This window comes from Antedon bifida, chromosome 6 (genome assembly GCF_963402885.1).
Source record: "Antedon bifida chromosome 6, ecAntBifi1.1, whole genome shotgun sequence".
NCBI lineage: Eukaryota > Metazoa > Echinodermata > Crinoidea > Comatulida > Antedonidae > Antedon > Antedon bifida.
In genome coordinates, this window is record NC_136231.1 from 26,693,207 (window position 1) to 26,716,440 (window position 23,234).

Below are 23,234 nucleotides of genomic sequence, written 5' to 3' on the forward strand. Positions count from 1 at the left end.
TGTAGACAGAGCTTTAAGTAGCAACAATAACAGTCAACTCTCCCAATACCAGACGCCCTCGGGCTAGCTTAATATTTCTGGTATTTAAAATGTGGCTTAATGGTAACAAAATTGGGACCTTTTGGACCTCACGAAATGTATATGTATGTCAACTTTGACACTATATGTACTAGTAAATTTTAATACTTATTTTTTGTTTTTTTTTAGTTTTTGATTTGGTAACTAATGATATATAGTATTATAAAATGTACCAAGAAACAGTAAAATTACCATTGGGATAATTGGAGGTGTTAGTGTTCTGTTTCTGAGTCCTGTCCAATTAAAACCATCAAACCACCTGAAAGAATAAAGAGTGCGAAATATATGTAATACAAGTAGTCATGCTAATTATAAGTAGTCATGCTAATTATAAGTAGTCATGCTAATTATTTGAGAAGGAAATAAGGATACAAACACACCAATATTTCATTTCTAAAACAAAAAAGCAAAATGTCATTATAAGACTTCTCAACAAGTTATATAATTCATTTCAGTATTTATAATATTTTCATCTCTGTGTTTCTGCTGCTTCACCAATATTCAAGGAAAGTGTACATAAATAAATTGCTCTTAAAAACATGCACTAAATTAAAATATAAATTCAAGAAAATAGGTTTACAAATTATGGAATTTTGAGTGTATGGCACAGAAACTAAAATATTTCATTTTTGAACAAAAATAAGCATTGTTATTAATCTATTCACAAAATTTAAAAATTGCTATTGGTAATTACTGTCTATTTAACCTAAAAATACTAAGCATTGCTATTGATATTATGCTATTCTACTCAAAAATATTCAATGGCTATTGGTACTATTGTCTATTCTACGTACAAATACAGTATTAAACATTGCTACTGGTACTACTGTCTATTCTACCTACAAATATTAGGCATTGCTATTGGTACTACTGTCTATTCTACTGACACATATTTAATTATTGCTATTGGTAATTACTGTCTACTTAACCTAAAAATACTAAGCATTGCTATTGATATTATGTTATTCTACTCAAAAATATTCAATGGCTATTGATACAGTATTAAACATTGCTATTGATAATCTGTCTATTCTACCTAAAAATTAAGTATTGCTATTGGTACTACAAAAACACTTAGTCAGTCATGGTTGTGTTGCAGTGCATATAAAAACAATGATGAATTGCTATTAGTAACCCCTGGTCATGTTTCATAATAAACTATCAAAGTTTGTAGTTGATGAATGAGGACAAGTATAATCAACTGACAACAGTTGATATAAATGACATTAATAAAACAACACAATCCATAAATCATATAAACTAGTTACAATCTTCTTGCTTTATATAAATCTACACAACTTGTGTATTTATATCTGCCACAAAAAGACCAGATGCAATGTGTATGCTAATGCCTTTAAGTAAGAACTTAAAGAAACCAGTTTTTTAAGTAGGTATGAAGTTGCAAATAAAATTAGAGTCATGTATTTACAAAACTAGTTTAAATGTAAGCCAACTATCAAAATGGTTATGAACGAGTTGAAAAGGTTTTATGAAGCGGAAAAATGTATTTATCATCAGAATTTTAAGGACAATATTTTTAATACAAAATAGATATAATTAGAAACATTTATAAATCAAATATGAAATTAGAATAATTTCTATGAAGTTTTATCTTAATTTTAATTTTATTATGTTTTCCTTTGTAATGTCTTATATGATGAAATAAAAAAAAAAAAATTTAAATACTAATTTTATATCTATCTTATTATAAATAGGACTTGCACTGATGAAGGGCTAGTGTTGCCCGAAAGCTCTGCTAAATTTTCTGGTTGTTTTACTTTATCATTTTGATTTAGCTTTTAGCTTATTTTATTTTGTATCTCCATTGAGATCCAGCCACTGATACCCACAGAATTGTCATTTTTTCAGTGCTTATTTTATTTTGTATCTCCATTGAGATTCAGCCACTGATACCCACAGCATTGTCATTTTTTTTCAGTGCTTATTTTATTTTGTATCTCCATTGAGATCCAGCCAATACATTGTCATTATTTTCAGTAATTTGCCTTTGGATTTATTATAAATAGGGATTTATTTACACTCATATGTCACAAGTTCGTAGAATAAACTTGGTTGAAGAATGCATTAGGTAAAAAACATAAACTATGTTCAGTATCATTTACAGAACATAATCAAGAAACATTATGGTAATCCTAAACAAATCAGTAACCATGACAACTATGATTCATATTCTTAACTTTTGTTTAATCTGGCCAACTCAAAATTCATGTGACCAAACTTAAGTTTCTTTTGACCAGCTTAGTTTCCTTTGACCAGCTTAGTTTCTTTTGACACACTTCAACGATATCTGACTTACTTGTGTTTCATAATATCTTTGAGACCATTTTTCTGATATCCAAGACGTTCGGATGGGTTATCTTTACAAAGCTTCTTAATGAGGTACGCAGCGTTTCGTGTAATCTTTCTAGGAAACTCGATCATGTCCATTCCTTTTAGTATAATGTTGTACGTTTTCATCGGATCTGCTCCAGTAAATGGTGGACTAGAAATAGATAGACACATTCAAAATCAGCGATGCTAAGAAAATGTAATTGACATATCTGTAATGTTATGTGTTTGATGTGAAAATGATAAAGATTCTAAGTGAAAATGGACGCCCTGGATAACTAGACCTTGTAATAATCTGCTTCGCTTTTATACACCATCTTTATCATATGTATTTCAGCTTATCCGTGAGCGGTCCTCACAATCTTCTGCTTTGATTAGTAATTTAATAATTGCATTGGTAATGTAATCACTCAGCTTCAAAAGCTTAATTTGATAAACGACCACATCAGCATTCTTGAAAAGCTGCTCAATTTGTTTATTTCTGACAAATCTTATAATAAAGTTGTCAACAAAACGATACTTAAACATTATTAGGCAAATTAAAACATAACTTGTATTACAAATACTTTTAGTTCTATCAGCAGCTTCAACTTTTAACTAGTGAATGTTGTATCATCCTGCTTCTAATGAATACAAATTACTCTGAAACAATATTATGCATTAAATCAATCATGATAATGAAAAGATGTCAATTTGGCCATAACACGATTAGCGAGTGTCAACACTGATATACTCCAATTGCACACAATTAACAACGTGTAATTAGTATTAGTAACTTCACTAAATATGTCAACAGAAATAGCAAATATTATGCCTTCGTAAATGTATGGGTAGTTGAACTATAGCTTCCATTCTGGTCTAATTATAACACAACATTCTACACGACTCATTAAGCATCTTTGATGTTTCTATTTATAACAAACACAAATGTGTTGTGTGTTGTGATTGCCATGTAAAAGTTTATATTGATCTAATTTACTTTATTAATTTTTATTTTAAAAATGTATTTATTCATTTTTTAATATTTAAAAATAATTTTAAGTTAATATTTTAATAATAAATGGCTTAAATTCAAATTTTATTCTTACAAATATTTTATTGTGAAATTGTATCTTATTTACCTTCCTGTTAATAATTCAAACATAAGAATTCCCAGCGACCAATAGTCCGCTGAAAGGTCATGACCTTTGTTCAATATGATCTCTGGTGCTACGTACTCTGGTGTGCCGCAAAACGTCCATGTTTTGCGTCCTGTTCCAATCTTCTTAGCAAAACCAAAGTCTACCTAAAAAAGCAAACAAAAAAACTATACATCAGAATAAATAACATCAAAATTATTACTATAATATAAGAAAAATCAGAATTAAAACTTCCAATGGATGTTTGCTATAATTTGGTATGTATTGTAAGTATGCTTTAAAACAACAATTTTTTTTATCTAATATGTCAGTTTATCTTAAATAAAACAGAAGCAACTCCCATGATAGATTATTTCCACTTTTTTTAAAGTTTAAATTAAGTAAATTTATTTCCCCATGTTATAAAAAATACAAAACAATACATAAAATAAAGAACAAATCAACTTACTAATTTTCCATATCCCCTACTATCAAGAAGAATGTTTTCAGGTTTGAGGTCACGATAAACGATGGCCTTTGAGTGGAGGTAGTTTAAGGCTTCAACGACACAAGCCGTGTAAAAACGAGTCGTAGCGTCATCAAAAGCAGTTCTAATTCAAATTGAAACATTAATTATGATCAATATATCAACATTAAATGGCAAACAAAGCTCGCATACATAATACTCTCACGGATAAGCCTGTATTAAAGAAGACATTTCATAATGCTTGTACATAAACTTGTTTAAAATGCTCAGAAAGAGAAATGTTTTCATTAAATTTTTTTGTTGTTTGACCATTGAATGACTTGTCTCTAAGCATGGTCTTTAATTCACTTACTTGTCTCTAAGTATGGTCCACAATTCACTTACTTGTCTCTAAGTATTGTCCACAATTCACTTACTTGTCTCTAAGTATGGTCCATACTTCACTTACTTGTCTCTAAGTATGGTCCATAATTCACTTACTTGTCTCTAAGTATGGTCCATAATTCACTTACTTGTCTCTAAGCATGGTCCATAATTCACTTACTTGTCTCTAAGTATGGTACATAATTCACTTACTTGTCTCTAAGCATGGTCCATAATTCACTTACTTGTCTCTAAGTATGGTCCATAATTCACTTACTTGTCTCTAAGCATGGTCCATAATTCACTTACTTGTCTCTAAGCATGGTCCATAATTCACTTACTTGTCTCTAAGCATGGTCCATAATTCACTTACTTGTCTCTAAGTATGGTCCATAATTCACTTACTTGTCTCTAAGTATGGTCCATAATTCACCACCAAGACAAACTTCAAGTAACATATATAGATACTTCTTATCTTTAAAGGTACGATACAATCTGAAATAAAAACCAATTTTTTAAATCAGTTTAAATTTGTCAATATTTTGTTAATATTATTTTATAATAAAATGTTGAGAACATTTTTAAACAAAACTGGAGTCAAACTTAAATAACCATTGACTTCAAACAAACTTAAGGTAAATCTGGATAAATGATAATATTCTTAAACAAAAACTTCTGCAACATTTCAACATGAATTATTTATTTAATCTTGTACAAGAATGTAAATAAGTATGCATATTATACAAGTCAGATTTTTGCAATAAAGCTTCACTTGTTTCTGCAATAAAGCAGTAATTGTTACTAATATCTGACAGAATCACATTCTGTCTGCGATAATGTTGCCGCTAGTAATAAAAGGTGACATTAGTCAAACTTGCTAGTGAACAATAAAAGTGGTAAGCGAATGTACATGATGTGATTGGACAGAATGTTGTGACAAAGAAGAATGTTAAACATTAACATTTATTGGAAAAAGGTAAACATGAAGAACATTTGGGCCTGGTTTTATACAATGACCTCTTGGTTGAGGATGAAAATAAATAAATGAAGCCTGTCAAAGGGGTAACATTCTGATAAATGAGAAAGAAGATTAAACAACACACTCGCATACTTGCAAGTCAAACAATATTACCGAGCAAATGTTGAAAACTCAAAAGAGGTTTCATTGTAAGGAGGTCATTGAAATTGATGCTTTTTCATCTTTATCTTTAATAAAGTAATTGATATGTTCATTCACGTTTTATTAATCATTAATGATTTAAAGTTTTTGTTTGTTTTATTCGGTACTCAAAGAAGATAACATAAAGCTGAAATAGCTTATCCAACGTCTGCCAATACCCAGGTAACCAATAAGATCCTCTTCTCATGGTACTGTATCATTGTTGCTCTTGTCCTTTCAGCTTATTCTAAAGCTCTGTCTACACTGTCAAAATGTGATGTGCCCATATATGGACATGATGATGTCTTATCACTACCATAGTTGGGCACATCACACTTTTTTTTGTCAAACTAGTTTGATAGTGTAGACAGAGCTTAATGGTTCTCACAGGTTTCCACTACTGGACTGTAATTTGGACAACAAATTAAAATGTGAATTATCGTACCTTACAATAAAGTCACATCTTGATTCTAACATTATCTTCTTCTCAGACATAATATGTTCTTGTTGCCTTGTTTCTACAATGTGTTTCTTCTTAAGTTGTTTGAGGGCGTATGTTTTATCATGCCCTTTTATCGACACCTAGAACATGACAATAACAAAATCATATAATATGTTTCTACTTGGCAATAGTAATGTGATTTTTATACATGGTTTTTTATTTAACTTTATTAGCTATCAGAGTTAAGCCTTGTCTACACTATCAAACTTTATGTGACAAAAAATGTGATGTGGCACATCACACTTTTTTTTGGTCAAAATAGTTTGATAGTGTAGACAGACCTTTTACACATGATATAAATTAAAATACAAACGATTTAAATGTACCAAGAATCTAATTTACTGTAATTCAATTTTCTGAATAAGTAAATAATAAGTCAGAATTGATAATTTAATTTTGAAAACAAAACACTTAAAAATGTAAATGTAATTAATTTTTCGGTAAAAATGTCCTGATCTTACAAATTAGTCATTTAAATCTGGCTAGTCAAGTTTTTTTGCTGTTAAAACCAACAATTAAGAATCGAAAGTGTCAGCTTATACACATGCATACAGAAGGATTTGAAAGATGGAAACATGAATACGCATATGTATAAGCCGACACTTTCAATATGCCGCAAACAAATTTGCTTAGCGGAAAATAGGCTTTAAGCCTATTTTTATACTTACTTAAGAAAGAAAAAAATATCTAACATATTAGAGCTAAATATTAAGCTTTTCCTTTGCCATTATTTTTATTATTTATTATTATCAAATACTATTATTGTACTACAGAATTGCTATGCCTGGAATTGCTATATAAATAGAAGATTCAAGATAACTATATTGTCAAAATATTCAATTCAATTCAATCTTCAAGGCAACAATAGCAGTAAATAAGACATTTAAAAATTAAGTAAACAGTTATATAAAAATATACAATATATTATGTTTAAATTCATTATACAGTATAGAACAGTATATGATAAACAGGGACATTATTCATGGACACTGCAGACAGTTATTGGTCACATCACATTTTGAACTTGCATAGAACACATGTCTTGAAGCTTGGACATTTGATCATCGTCAATAAACTTACCAATTCAACTCGTCCAAATCCGCCAACGCCGAGTGTGGTTAAGACGCTCAGCTCCTCTAGATGAAGACCTGCATATTCAGAATCAATGCTAAACAAACAAATAATCAATAATAATATGATAATAAGCTAAACAGATTTATCAAAAATAAAACTTACTCAAGACAATTTCTCCAAGATAACCGCACAGTAACTGCGGTTGATTACAGTTGTCAATAAACAGGTTTTTTTTTTAAAATAAATTTATTGCTGTCTTTAACTCTCAATATCAAAATTTGTTTCATTTTTTTCAAGTAAACAATTTTTTTACATGAACCAAATTTGTTTTTTAATACAATAACTATAATATCCACTTTTAGTCATGGTTTGATAAAACATGACAAGAAATACCTCCCCAACCCACCCCTCCTCCAAATCCACATCTAAATCTCTGTATCCTTAAAATATCATAAAATAGCTTAAGTAATTATTTTACCATTGATTACAAACAGAAACGGTTATAAAATAAGCACAATAAATCAAATATATTTTACAATAGCGAGATATATAAAGGTAATTCTACACCTACTACAAATTGCTTTGGGAATATGGACTTTCAATGGGCTAGATTACAACTTTTTACAAGAAGAAAAATTAATTACATGATTCATAAATCGAAAATTGTTGTATTGTAACTATTTTCTGGAGAAGTGTTAAGCTCTGTCTACACTATCAGACTAAAAAGTGTGCCCAAATATGGTAGTGATATGACATAATCATGTCCATATATAGGCACATCACATTTTTTTGTCACATAAAGTTTAATAGTTTAGACAGAGCATTAGGCAACTTACAGTAAATAGATCATGCTGGTTACATTGGCAATATCACAAGAGAGTGATGATGTCAGATGATGATAATGTTGATGTCAGATGATGATGATGTCAGATGATGGTGATGATGTCTGATGTCAGATGATGATAGTGATGTCAGATGATGATAATGATTTGTGACTAAAATTCAGTATGGATTGAATGCATATGATGTCTCATTGCATTTCATCTGTTTCTATCAACAATAATGTTGTCACTCAATATGTTGATTGAAATAAAATGTAACTGACATTTTCTATCAATAGAGATAAATGATGACATAGATGCCATTCTTGAACATTTATCCAAAAGAAATTATGTTGGTAAACCACCAAGTGACCTAGGGTATGGAACAGACTTTTGGAGATGATTGCGATGGCGGTCCATACCCAAGGACCATGGGGTTAATTCACAACTTGAAGTAATTAAAGGGTGTTGTGTACTTACGCATTTTTGATTCCTTCGTCTGATTTTCTGTTTCTTACAGATTCAAGAGTTGTTGCTAGTTGATAGTAAGATCTGTAAATACAGTAAAGATGGTTTAAAGACATGTTTGATATAAGACTGTTAACAATATTTGTGAGTAAAAAATGTTTTTAAAAATGTTTTTTACAATTTTGATAAATAATAATGTTGCTGTAATAATATAATAATAATAATATAATAAATAATTTTATAAAACATGTTAATGTTAATAAATAATTTTGGTTTTAGATAAAATACGTTGATATTGTATTGACATTATGCATATATAATATTATATAATGCATATATTGAAATCGATTGATTGACTATAGTTTTTTTCTTTTTGGCTGTAATAGGTTTTTCATAAGAAAATCGTTGACCAAAAGACTTTTAAAAGAATAAAATAAGGTTGACTTACTCTCCATCTATTGCAAGACATGTGGCTCCTCCTTTTCCTGCTAAAACATTGAATTTTCTTACAGATTCTCTGAAAGTATACAAAAACAATGTTTATAGAAGTGTACGTTGTTTTCCATTTTGCAAAATAAATTGAAAAAAATACATCTATAAACCGTGACAATCTTTTCTAATAAACAGATATCTGACACAACATAGTTAACAAGAAATTAGACATGTTTGATGTGACTGGACACCTTAAAGCTCTGTCTACACTATCAAACTAGTTTGACAATGTGCCCAAATATGGTAGTGATATGCTTAAATATGGTAGTAATATGACATCACCGTGTCCATATATAGGCACATCACATTTTTTTGTAACATAAAAGTTTGATAGTGTAGACAGAGCTTTAAGCGTGTTTACCAGAAAGTCAAGTTATTTTCAATTTATCAGTTCTATATTCAATTCAATTCAAAGCAACATTTATTTTCTCCTTTCATATACAAAACAGATTTCAATAAACAATATATATGTAAACAAAACATATGTACACTGTTGAATGTTATACTAATTATTCTACAGCAAGCAAATGTTAATAATGTTCTATTGATTAATACAAATGGTTATTGATTAATACAAATGGTTATTGATTAATACAAATAATTATTAATACAAATAATTATTTATTAATACAAATAATTATTAATACAAATAATTATTAATTATTACAAATGATTATAGATTAATACAAATGATTACCGATTAATACAAATGATTATCGATTAATACAAATGATTATTGATTAATACAAATGGTTATTGATTAATACAAATGATTATTGATTAATACAAATGATTATTGATTAATACAAATGATTATTGATTAATACAAATGATTATTTATTAATACAAATGATTATTGATTAATACAAATGATTATTGATTAATACAAATGTGCAGTTCATTAATATTTGGTTAATTAATTAATTGATTACTAATTAAATCTAGACATTTATTTAGAAGGGATATCAAATCAATATTTCAATTGCATTTGCCATTAAGATGAAATGAAATTCAAATTTCATGTTTCTGTCAAGTTGACTGACAGCTGTCAAAGTGAATGATATATTAAAGTAAGCTGATCTCTTGAACGATGGCAGAATAATAACTTGCTTTATTAATAATATGGTTAATTTAGCAGCTATGGCAAAAAAATCAAAACGCTTTCTTATGACAAATGATTTGTCAATGTTGATATGTGTATATACATTGATACATAGAAGCAAATGGCAGACTAATTAAAGTAACAGAGCCGGAATTCTCTCAACGTAAATGAGGATTTTATTTTCTATCTGTATTTAAAAGGTTTTGTTAATAATTAACTGCGGTTTAGTGGTGGCATTTTTAGGTCATTTGCTCACAATAAACAGTATTTTATACTACAAATTACCATTATTATGCAAACATTTTAAAACCTAAGAATATATTTAATCACCAAATCATTTTTTGCGTGTCAATATAGCTAGACGGTTCTAGAAAGCCATTGGCTCGTCTGCCAACGCTGCTGAAATATCATCCAATGTAAACATCTTGCAGCTAAATGACACGCATGGCAATTATCTGTAATCTTATCGTTGATAGGGGGTGTTTTTCTTGAATTTCCTCAAACGACGGACTAGTGGTAGCCGAAGGGAGTCTGGTAATGCGGTTCGACAAGTAATAACGTTAAGCTTACCGACTCAAATTCTGCATTAGGGGATAAGGTGCAAGCAAGTAAATTGTCTTATTTACTAACAAATCACAACGTGCATGGTATTACCGTTTATATATAGACAAAGTATAATAGTTGTTTCAGGCAAACGACCTTAATACGTAGCATGTATAATTACAGCGCTATATTTACTCTCTATTTGTATTCAAAGTCTAAGTATAGTTCAATTTGATCTTTATTTTGCAGATGCATTTTGGCCATCTGTACGATCTCCAGGATATGTTTAAATACAATTAAAACTTCACACTCGCAAATAAACATACAGCCACACATCGATACGATTTGTGTAAATTTGTGAAGCGTGTTATTATCTATTTGCAACTGCAGATGAACATAGTCTATTATTGATCATCATTATTACTTCTTTTTTCACAAGACTTCATTATGTATTAAGTATGCCACTATTATAAATCTTGTGCACGCTGCTGAACCTTGTCACATACAGGTATCAATTGCAAGTAGAAAGTTAAATACATACATGCATCGTCATGGACAAGTTGTGTGTGCTCTACACTCAGCATATTACATACATATTATTCAGTATGGATAATATGTAGTTGTCTCTCTTTCTTGTTGCCCGTCTATGCTTATATTGTATTAAAAACGTCGTACAATAGTTGACCATCATATTATGGTTAAGAATGCAAAGGCAAAATAAATATCACAGCTTTTGAGGGCATTTTCACTCAAGCTCCTGTTCTTTTTTGCATTTTTAAAATGTATATTAATTATTTATTTTCAATACTTTATTTTTGTCAAATGTTTACATTTTATTTGAAAGAAGAAATAAATGTTATTTGAAATGAAATGAAAATTCTGTTCCGAAGAGGTCTCATTTTGGACACTTTCAAAGTGCTGGAGAACAGAGCGGTAAAAATGGTTCCTCTGTATCATTTCCAATTTGTTTTTGGTTATTTTAGGATATTAATGACGTTTTATTCTTCATTGTTTGTAAAGCGTATTAGGGTTTATGTAATTATATTATCATATCATTATATTAATAATAGATAGATACTCAAAATATGAATTAAAATTGTGGATTTCATCAGAGGAAAGTTGTTTAGTGCATTTTTGCAGGAGCTAGCTTCTTTATTCACTCAGCAATATATTCATCACTGGAATTAAACTTGCTATCACCATACTATAAAGCTGTTTTTACAAGGTTCAGCTGCATAGCAATTACGTGCATGTATCCTTCTGCAAATTCAACTTTCAATTTTGTAAGAAACATAAAACAAGGTTTGAGATACTATTAATCAAGTCTGTACTTACAGTTCTGGATATTGTCATTCATCCAGGTAGTATAAAATATATAAGGGATAGTGTTGACCGAAAGCTCTGCTACTTATTTTTGCTGTTTCACTTTATCGTTTTGATTTAGGTTTTTGCTTATTTTATTTTGTATCTCCATTGAGATCCAGCCACTGATACTCACAGCATTATTTTCAGTAATTTGCCTTTGGATTTATATATATATATATCTGTATACAATTCTTTATGTTAAACCAGTAATAGACAACCGCAAATCTTAATCTGGCAATGACTAGACGTTAGTGGTTGCTTGTTGTAGAGCAGCGTCCCCTAATAGTAAACTAGGTCTGCGAATTGCCGAAATTCTTTCGGCTTTTCAGGTGAAATGAGTTGGTCATATATGTGAGAAAGCGAGAACTATTCATGCTATTTTTGTTTTTTTCTGATCCATATATATATCTGTACTTACTTATTTTGAAAGTTTTCTTCTCCAATATTATCTCCCTTTGCAATTTTTTTAATGAATTGAACTTCAGAATGGGCAGATAACCGACCTGTTACATCACACTGAAAAACAAGTCATACAACAATTAAACATGAATTAAATGTATACAAATGCAGTACATTGTCATTACAAATACAGGTGTATTTTAAATGTAAATTTATTGTTTTCTAATTCTTCTTTTGAAATGTTAATCAATTTAGAAGATGCTATACTGGATGTTCTTCTTCTACTGTATTTTAAATATTTTTATTTTATGCTTCTCCTCCGGGAGGTTTTAGAATTAAATAAATAAATATCCTTTAATAGTTTTAAAAAAACATTTTAAATGTATCTGTAATCAGTTTTAAAGAATATTTTATTTTCAACATTTTTATCAACGGTACGTTATTATCATTCTAGCGGTTTTTTTGGTCACTTATTTCTATAAAGTAATAGGTCGATAAACCAAGGTATTTTAACACAGTCCTCATTTTAAGATATTAGAGTAGAAATTTATATTTTACTTAACACATGTCTAAGTGCTGTGGTTAACAACACACACTGTAAATCACCTGGCATGACGACACCTTCAATTGCACTATTTGCAAAGTACTAATTTTACCTTCTAAAGCTCTGTCTACACTATCAAACTTTATGTGACAAAAAAAAGTGATATGTCTATTATATGGACACGATGATGTCATATCATTACCATATTTGTGTATATCACTACCATATTTGGGCACATCACACTTTTTTTGATAGTGTAGACAGAGCTTTAAAAAGTGTTTACATACAAAGAATACAGATTTTACAGTCTGAATTTGAAGTAGACTAATTTAAACCACTTGTAATAGTCAAGAACTGCTAGACTACAGGTAATCAGTAATTCATTGTCTTTTCCGCCATTTTAATTCTAAAATTGTGCATATTAATTATTTATTCAGGCAAAAGATACATTTTACAAAATATAATAAAAATCAACAAATTAAACAAACATGACGCAAGGAGAAAATATAAAATCATAGTCACTAGCTGTCAGGAAAGCACAAAAGCAGCCTAAGCCACTGTCACCAATTAGGTGTGTACCTCCAACCAATGAATACTAAATAAGTAATATAAATAACATAGATGATGATATTGATGATGATGTAATTATTATTAAGTCTATAGTTTATATATGTAAATGTTAAATTTAATTATAAATAAAACACACAGTACAGTAATTAATAATTTTGAACAAACATTTATATTGTAGGTGTAATACATTTTGTTTTTAATAATTTGGTAATTCAAACATGAATAGCACTGCACATTTTAATGAGTCTAATGTGTAGATTTCTACTTTCCAAGTAGTGAATATTACTGTGCTAAGTGTCCTAAATTGAGTGAAAACTAGCACAACTGAATTTAAACAGAAGGTGAGTATCTATGAAATGCACATCGCCATCGTCCAGAGAGAATTGAGCCATCAAACAAAAGAACATATCAACATCCAGTCATTTAAATCGTCAAATGAGTTTCCAATCATCAAATAGTAAATTACAGAACATTGTCCTGTGTTCTACATCAGCTTATTTTAAATATTTATTTGTTTTTGTTAATCCAGCTACAAATTCAGACCACGTCAGTCTTGACGTAATCAGTATTGTTCCGGGTATGACAAACAATCTCTCAAATTTATTTAATTTAACCATTACAAAAAACCTATAAAAATGCTGGTTATTTTTGTTGCTATACAATGCAACAAAACTGGATAGATTAGCCTGTGAGATTCTATTTGCAGCAAGGAATTTTAACTTACAAACAGTGCTAAACAAAATAATTAATTTAATCCCACTAAGCGTAGTATTATAAAGACCCTATAAATCTAAGTACACATTTTCAGACTTGGTTTAGTGTGTCTCTTAAAATAACATCGACTTTACTGTATGTTCAATCTTATGTTCGACCAGAATTAATATAACACTATACTTTTTATACAGATTAAGCTAATTAGTTGTGAAACCTGTATTTAAACTATAAATAGTTCTTGCAATGTCTATATCATATAATATAATATTATTAAGCTATGTTTAATTCTATCATTTTATGTAAATTAGGTACTATATAGCATGCTGATTTTATTCACTTAATGTGAATATACTCTATATGAAAGACTTCACAAACAAAATTTGCATAATTACATTATATAACGCAATGTGAATGTACTGTAAAATTTACATAATTTGCACTATTTTACATTTTTGTGTGTTAATTATGGCCTGCAATTACTAATTATACTATTGAAATAATTATAATTTCAATGATATATTAATATGTATCTTTACTATAGTATCACAAAATTAATTGGATTTAATTAAATAGTTAAAATAGATAATCTTCAAATTAATTAATTGTAAGCTATCTGTATATAAGATAAATAATTCAAAATAAGACTACATAAAGTGTGTTGAAACGTTGGGTGACAACAGCCTACAGATAAGAACATGAATACAACGTTTCTCATCCAATTACAAATCTGAAAATTCATTAGCCGTCAAAATACATGTGGCATCAAAAATAGAAAAGCATTTAATCCCTAGAGAAGCTTACATTGACATTAACAAGTTGATGCAACACCAGAAAGAGTAGGGTGTGTCAAAAACTGAATGTTTATGAGTGAGATTCTATTCTAAAGTTTTGGTTTTATTTCACACCTACTTTTATTAAAACAAAATATTTAAAATTACTTTTATTCAATTACAGAAAGTCGGTTCCATCTTAAATCAAATGTTGGCTAGACCGTGCACAAATGTAGCGCTAGGATTTTTCCGCAAAGTAGAGCAGTTATAGACAGCGCACTCTACAAGTGGGTTTCTGTCGAGTACCGGCCTACTGCATTGCAATTGTAACAAAAATAAAAGGCTGACCATCTCACAGTTCTTCAATGAACTAAAAACTTTGTAGCATCTCTATCTCTCATTAATAATTAAAACATTAATTACCAATCTGAGAAAAGTGTACGTGTGACAAGACTCCACCAATTGACTGGATTTTACTTTGTGCCATCACACAGGATGAGATATGGTTGGTATTCTACTAGGTATCAACCCTACCATATCAATTATTTACAATTTAAAAATTCTAATTAAATATAAAAATCACAGTTATTAAACAGAATGATATTATTCTCTATAATTGGAAACTTATAAAGTGTGAAATCTGAGGCTGTGCAAGGAAATTAAAAATGATTATTTATTTTTTACATTTTTTAAGGCTCAGTCATGGATTACGTAGCTTTTAAAATTACATATTGTATTTTTGAGTGTATAGTGTTAAGTGTATTAAAGTTCTAATACTAGGGAATAATTTGAATAAAAAGATCTTTTTTTTTTAAAGCAAAAGAGGATTTTATTAAAAGACAAGACGTAGTAAATGAAAAGTGTAAATAGTTAGAATCAATAGAACGACATTGAGGAGTGATGTGTGTGCTAACAGATGTGCCTGGAAGCAGAACATGATGGTACCCATGACGGAGACAGCGGCGGCTCAGCAATGCATCATATTAAGTAATGTTGAATAATAAAAGTCAACAAACTACATGGCTAGAATTACTGAAATGAAGACATTAACATCGACACATTATGTGTCAAAAATGTGGAAATAATCAAATTTATATCAGAGAAAAGCAATAAATTAGTCATGTGGGAATGAATTTAATCATTTAAAAAAGCGGCATAAGAAACTTTAATGACATGCTAACAAACATAGAAACATGTTTAACATTAAGCATAATTATCTATAAAATTATTGAAAACTTTTTAATGTTGAGTAAAAACACAGAGTGAGTTTTTTTTCCCATAATAATAATGAGTAGTCAGTTTGGAATTTCAATTATTAATACTATACAATCGGAATTTTAATTGTTTTAATTTACAGTACCGACCATCTACCTCCCAATTCGGATACATCAGACGCATCAAGTATGTGTATGAATATTTGGATTGATGCAGTGTTAAATATATTAATCTAAATTATATTGAATCTAAGAAAAAGGAATTATTTTTAATATTGAATTGCCAATTACTTGCAGCACAATTAATTTTGAAATAGACAAAAATACTATACACTCGTATGTTTGGTTGTGAATGTCAAACCATATACTGATGATACTTAATGAGAGGAAGGTCAATAGAATGTGTAAATAATGCAACCCTTCATCAAAGCCACCCACACGCTATTGCAAGGGTCTTTATTTTCAATTTAAAGCGATGCAGTAGCTATGACCTTTTTATCATTTCTTCCTTCATGTCTATAGATAAAGAGTACCAACTTTGATACCAAGTATAATATAGCCTTTTGGATGCTCAAACATGTTAATTATGATAAAACGCACCGGCTGTTGAGTTCCCAAGAAACCTCAGTTTAATAACGTGATAACGGAGAGCCAGCAAAAGATAAGATAGAATAAACATAGGACAGGTGTAAACTGAAATTATTAATATTAAAAGATAAAACTAGGAATTATATTATTGCTTTCCAAATAAAGGGTTCTGGTATAAATCCGAAGCAAGGAATTGAGTTTAAATAAAAGCTTATTTAATATGTACATCATTATTTTTCAATTCTTGAAATGTTTTCCGATGAGAGCGATGCAACCTTATTTCATTTAAACCCCAATGTGTAATTCTTTACTAACTAACTTGCGTGGCCTTGCTATATATAATTACATTTATAGATGTTCTTTATATATTATGCTAAATAATCCAATTGTTTACTTTGTATTAACTCTTAAAATTGCTCTTAATTCCATAAGCAATTTTCAAGATAGACATCAGATTCTTAAAATATTTTCAAGCCATACACGATTGAAACAGCATGATCAAGGTACATCTAGTCTATCATCGCACCACTTTTAAGATCCGACTACAACCAGTTGTTAATTAATACTCGTTTTGAAGGCATTTACAGCTGTATAAAATACTTCAAACAAAATCTAGTTCTTAGATTGTAGAAAAGAAGTTGTTTGTTTGCAAGGTTTGCGCCGAAAATCTCATAAAAAACAAACCGTGGAAATGACATTTTGATGTCCTATATTTACCAAATTACTACTGCTTGAAGCAGATTGTTTTGATGAGAATATTGTGTTTGTGAATTTTGGAAATAGCGCAAGATGTGCGCGTCAACAAAAGATGTAAAGATATAGACTAATTAAGTCTTTGTCATCATAAAATCTAACAAATTTTCCAATTTATTTCCTCCAAATTTAGATCTTGCTTACATGACAGTACGTTTTATTTTCTCGATGAGTGAAATATGTTTAGATGAGGAATGGTGAAAATGCCAAGACTTTAATCAAAGGGTTTTAGCACATTACCTTTTAAACAAAAAATTTGCAATCTACATATCCACTTCCTATAAGAATGTACTATGTCAAATATCTATTCATACTTTTACATATTATTAATCACCTTAACTCTGAAAAACCAGAAATTAAATATGAGATATGATGGTGTTCGGCCTAAAGCTGAGTTGTTCATTAAACTAGACGACCTTACCAACCGAAATTAGTGGTTTATGAAATAAATCACATTACAAGCCTCAGGGACCACACTTTTCAACAACCTGAAGAATTTGCAGCAATATGACGTTGAAAAATGATAATGTGGCACCATGAGTTGGTGAATAAAACGTACTGCACATAATTCATTTTAAAAACCTATGTTTTTGTCTTCTCAGAAAACATCCACCTCTTAATTTAAATGTGAGTTTCTTTGATTGCATTTTAATAAACATTGATTTAATATACATCCAACAAAAAGTTAACATTTTATTTGAGGTTTAGGGAGCGGAGAAGTTTCACATTCGTGAGATACAACCCAGGCGTTTAGGTCAGATTTGAAGGCAAGCAACCCCCAGTTGCAATCTCAGTTGCAATCTCAGTTGCAATCCCAGTTTATTTCATGTTTTTATATTCTCTCTCTAATGATGTTTTATTATTTATCAATAAATTGTCAAACTTACCTCTCCTTTGCTAATAATGTACATGGTATCCCCATATTCACCTTGGCGTACGATATACTCTCCTTCATCAAAGTATACCTATAAAAAAGACAGCACATTTTTAATTACATCCAATAACACAACAACATAGTGCTGAAAGCTTGGTAAAACTATATAATACTGGGCAGACTGTGGACTTTAGGTTAGGTTTGAGGATCGTGGGCTGCTGTTGTAATATTTTGCTTATTTCACAACAAATACACAAACATACTGATCATGTCAGTAGTCTATAAATTGAATGTTGTGAAAATAAACACAATACATGGAACAGTCAAGCCAAAAAAACATTTTGAAAGTTAAACATACCATCTTTATTTATTTTACAAGGCATTAATAATAGACAAGTTGGTTAAATTTTAGCCGATGCAAATTATAACGACGCCCAACATAATAATTGTACATATTTACATTGATTTAAGTTATTACACGTCTCAGTTAAATGTGATAATTGCATCGCTACTTCACACTGCAAATAGGAAGTGTTATTTCATCTATGGAAAAGGTTTAGTAATAAAATTCTTTCAAAGTGCACCCATAAAAGCTACTAATTGGTAAGCATATTTCAAAGTTTAAACTGCAAATCTGGACTTGAATGAAGACACCCGGTGTCAGGAGCTATAAACATGATGGGATGGTAGATGAAAATAAACAAGCAGTAACTTAAAGCTCTGTCTACACTATCAAACTTTATGTGACAAAAAATGTGATGTGCCAATATATGGACATGATGTCATATCACTACCATATGATGTCATATCACTACCATATTTGGGCACCACACTTTTTTTGTCAAACTAGTTTGATGGTGTAGACAGGACAATAATATTTAAGTTGCATAGATCCAATAAAATAAAAAATCACAATAACAATATGGCATATACTAGACAGAACAATATGGTAATCAAGAAAGTATGGCATTAAACATAGAAGTAAACATTGTACTTGAAGGAGTTATACAATGCCAACAAATTAATCAAAATTGTCTTTATTTAATACCAGATGTTACATCATTTATCTATAGCATAGAATAATTCATTGGCATTTCAAATGTCATGTTATTATTGGTAATTCCTACCTCTTCTAAAATGTCTGCTATCTTGTTTAAAGATTCCTGTGGGAAGCTCTGGAAAGTGGCATTACTGAAAAAAACAAATTATTATTATTTTATTTACATATATTCATTTAAAGTACACACATGATAATATAAATGGACTAATTTAAAAGTTTTTTTTTTTTGATAAACAAAATATTAGTTTGAAATAGGAGATGTTAAAGTATGAAGATTCATGAAAACAGAGAATTTCAAATTCAATTTTCATGGGAAACGGAACAATATTGCGATTTCTGAAGCTACATTTCATAAACATCATATTATTTTAGTTTTTTTTAATCGAAAAAGTATCTTAAAATTGTAACCTTTTGTAAACATTTTATAAAGTTATCGTAATTCACTGTTTTTTATATTTTTATGTTGATTTGCATCGATCTGGTATTAAGGGAACTTAGATGATTTAATCAAGTTGGATGGCTGATGGTTCATTGTTAAGAAACTTGAGAGTAAAAAGAATCAGTTTGTAGAAAAGGACTTCAATTTTCAAAGAACTTTTACAAAGGAAACTTGTTCCTACTCTAGGTTGTCGTAAATAGAGAGCTCCGTTAAAATAGGTCAACAAAATAGAAGCAGGCATTTACGCCACAGCTGCAGCTGACATCATCGTTTTATGTGGTAAAAGGATCTTGATATCTCATGCCCATTCATCGCCATCAATGAATACAAATATTCGAAGTTTTCAACTTAATTTGCAATGAAAATAAAGGTTTCTATCATATTCATATCCACTTTAAAATTGAAATTCATCTTAAAATATACGAGTTGCTCATTTTAAAAATGCATACAACTTTGTTACAAACATGCAACGATTTAAAAAAATAACAGATCTGGATTTTATTTCTGAAAATTCCGATTTGTAAATTAAACGTTGTTTAGACATTTTAGCAATTACATTTTTTTTTCTTGGTGACAAATTTAATGCAGACTTTTTACTAGTATTCTATATCATGAAAATTGCGCAGCGGGAATTGCCTTGAATCACAGTCCAGCCACAAAGTCTTAACGACCAATTTGAAAATATAAAACATGTTATGACATTCGCAAAATGTAGCTTTAAAATGCAAAATGTAATTCAACGTATGAGGAGTGTGAAATATTATGTTTGAATTTTGAAAATTACAACACACGACACACTGCAGAATGTAAAAGTTCATTTTGTAGTTGAAATATTACGAAGTACAATATGATGGTAGTTGAGAAAGAGGACATAACAATGAAGAATGGATGAAATGATGACAAAAATGAATGATAATGATGATGATTATGAATATAACATAGATTATGATAATGGTGATTATATAATGGTGATTATGATGATGACAACATAGATTATGATGATGGTGATTATGATCACAACGTAGAAGGTTAATATCAAATTGCGACAAAAACGATAGTGTTAATGGTAATAAGCATTACTCAATTCAATTCAATAACAAATGATGAAGATGAATGATATATTTTTTTTCCATTAAAAGATAGTTAATGATGATTAACAAATAACTAACAAAATAGTAGACCATTTTTGGAAATGTTTTCATATAAATCATACAACTGCAAAAATGTTTTAAAGACAGAAAGCAGAAAAATCAATATTAATGATTAAATTGTAAAACAGCACAAAAAGCATCAAATAGGTAGAAAGAGAAATAAATGCTCATCGCACTCATTGTTATTGATGTTAATCACTTGTAGAAAGGCACTGTATACCTACACAGTCGGAGAGCCGCGTTGGGAAATATGACCGTTATCGCTGAATTTTCGACTTCGCATGACGTCATAAATTTTAGAAGCCCTCTCTCGGCACAGAAGCATCAACGTTTCGCGCGAAAACATTAGCATAAAGTATACGTCATTTAATAGCTGTTTAATAAACATTAGTAGGCGAAAAATTAACCATATATGGTAAGATCAGTTCCTTATATGTTTAAGATGTCGCAGGTCACCTAATTTTCTGAATAATTTGTTGGATTTGTTGTCAGCGACAATTTCTTTCCAAAGTTCGTGTGCGTCCGTCAAAACTGAAGTTTTCTAACAGGTGTTTGTTTACAAATTTTCCATTAGTGGGATTTGCATCCCATACAGTGAATTACCAAAAAACCGACGTATATGGATAGAGTAAGTATCAATAGTCTGTTTTACGTTAAAATTGGCTTGAAACCCTATTTAAGCTTCCTATAGCGAACATTTTAAAAAAGGTCCTCATGTCATATATTTTTACGTCTCGCGGCACTAGTTCCGTCGTGTGTGGTCCATGGTGTGTTGATTGTGGTTGTTGTAGGTGAGTATATGCACGACCTGGTGGATCGTTGTCGTATTATATCGGCCTAGGCCTAGTAACATGTTCTGTTAATAATTTAAATACTTTAGTTACAATTTAGTATTATTAAAGTGTCGTTACAATCCTACTCTATATTGAAGATGCATTGGGAAGTTTTAAAAAGATAATTAAGCAAATCGCAGCCTGATACAGGTATAGGCCTACCTATTCTATAGTTAAATATTTATTTATAGTAAAATTATTGACAACTGAGGGGTACAATTTATTTATAATATTAATAATTATTACAATAAACAGACATAATGAAATTTTGTATTTGCTGCTTTTTCATGGTAGGCCTATATCTGAAAATGTTTTCAGGTTGTTGAATAATTATACTGTATAACGATGCAATGTTTTGTTCATATCATAGTGACAATTATTTAAATAGTTTCATTCATTACATTTCAGCTATTCATTTTCATTTTAGGTTTTTTGTTGGTATCAAGACTCGACGATTTTCTGTCTCGTTCTTCAATATGAGGTTGGACGGTGGAAGCTGTAATGGTTTTGTCGATTTCAATATCATTGCTGCAGCTGATAGTTTTTCATTTTATTCGCTAATAATAATATAACATATACATTCATACGCATTCAAGTTTTAGAAGCGTTTCAGATCAGTCAATGATAAGATATAAATTAAGTTGCAATTGATTGATTGATTTACTTTATCAACCAGAGTCACACAGATACATACAATATAAACATATAAAACAATCATAAAATCATTACAACCGTAAGACTCACGTAAGTTAATATGATATAGGCCTAGCTAGTTTGTTATGTTTGATGAACAAGGTGCTATTTAAATAAAAGCAAGTTTTTATATACAGTAGTAGTATTTACTATTTATATCAGTATTGTTTGAAAGATATTTGTATTAAAAACTGCTTTTTCACATTCTGTATACGTAAAAAAAAAATTGGTTGCTTGTGTGAAATGCAAGTTGTATCTAATAAAGTAATATTTATATACAAGTGTGACATTTACTGCCAGATACTGAAATACTGAGTACCAACCAATCACTGTAACAATACTCAAGTAAATGGTGGACTTATATTTTTATATCTTGGTTTCAGCTGGGCCCATAATTATCTTTTTTAAAAACATGACCATATAAAAATACACGTTTGAGTCTCTGAAACAAACATGCCCGATTTTATAAAACATTCCCCATATATAAATTGAAAATGGGTTTTTTTTTTTTTTTTTTTTCCATTTATTGTTTTTTTAACAGTTTTTTATTTGTTCTGGGCCTAGTTTCTCCTTCAGGCTTCTTCTTGCTTGGTATATGAGCAGAGCTGGGATAGACCTACCACCAGCCTAGACTATAGAATACCCAGCTAATATTATTAACACTCACTAGGGTAGGCCTACCTATCTAATATTAGTATTATATCAGAATTA

General features: G+C 29.7%; 1 protein-coding gene across 5 annotated transcripts in view; it reads right to left on the bottom strand.

Moving 5' to 3' along the window:
- LOC144845274 (cGMP-dependent protein kinase 1-like) overlaps positions 1-23,234 on the bottom strand; it is a 68,929-nt gene that overhangs the window by 2,746 nt on the left and 42,949 nt on the right. For all 5 annotated transcript variants that reach the window (XM_078702465.1, XM_078702469.1, XM_078702464.1 and 2 more), the window contains 12 exons: positions 19,475-19,538; positions 18,361-18,438; positions 12,340-12,437; positions 8,868-8,936; positions 8,432-8,503; positions 7,137-7,224; positions 6,000-6,136; positions 4,801-4,890; positions 4,015-4,156; positions 3,549-3,712; positions 2,396-2,581; positions 271-337 (listed from right to left, as the gene is read on the bottom strand). In XM_078702465.1, coding sequence (XP_078558591.1) covers positions 271-337; positions 2,396-2,581; positions 3,549-3,712; positions 4,015-4,156; positions 4,801-4,890; positions 6,000-6,136; positions 7,137-7,224; positions 8,432-8,503; positions 8,868-8,936; positions 12,340-12,437; positions 18,361-18,438; positions 19,475-19,538 — 1,255 coding nt within the window. The remainder of the gene's footprint in view (positions 1-270; positions 338-2,395; positions 2,582-3,548; positions 3,713-4,014; positions 4,157-4,800; positions 4,891-5,999; positions 6,137-7,136; positions 7,225-8,431; positions 8,504-8,867; positions 8,937-12,339; positions 12,438-18,360; positions 18,439-19,474; positions 19,539-23,234) is intronic.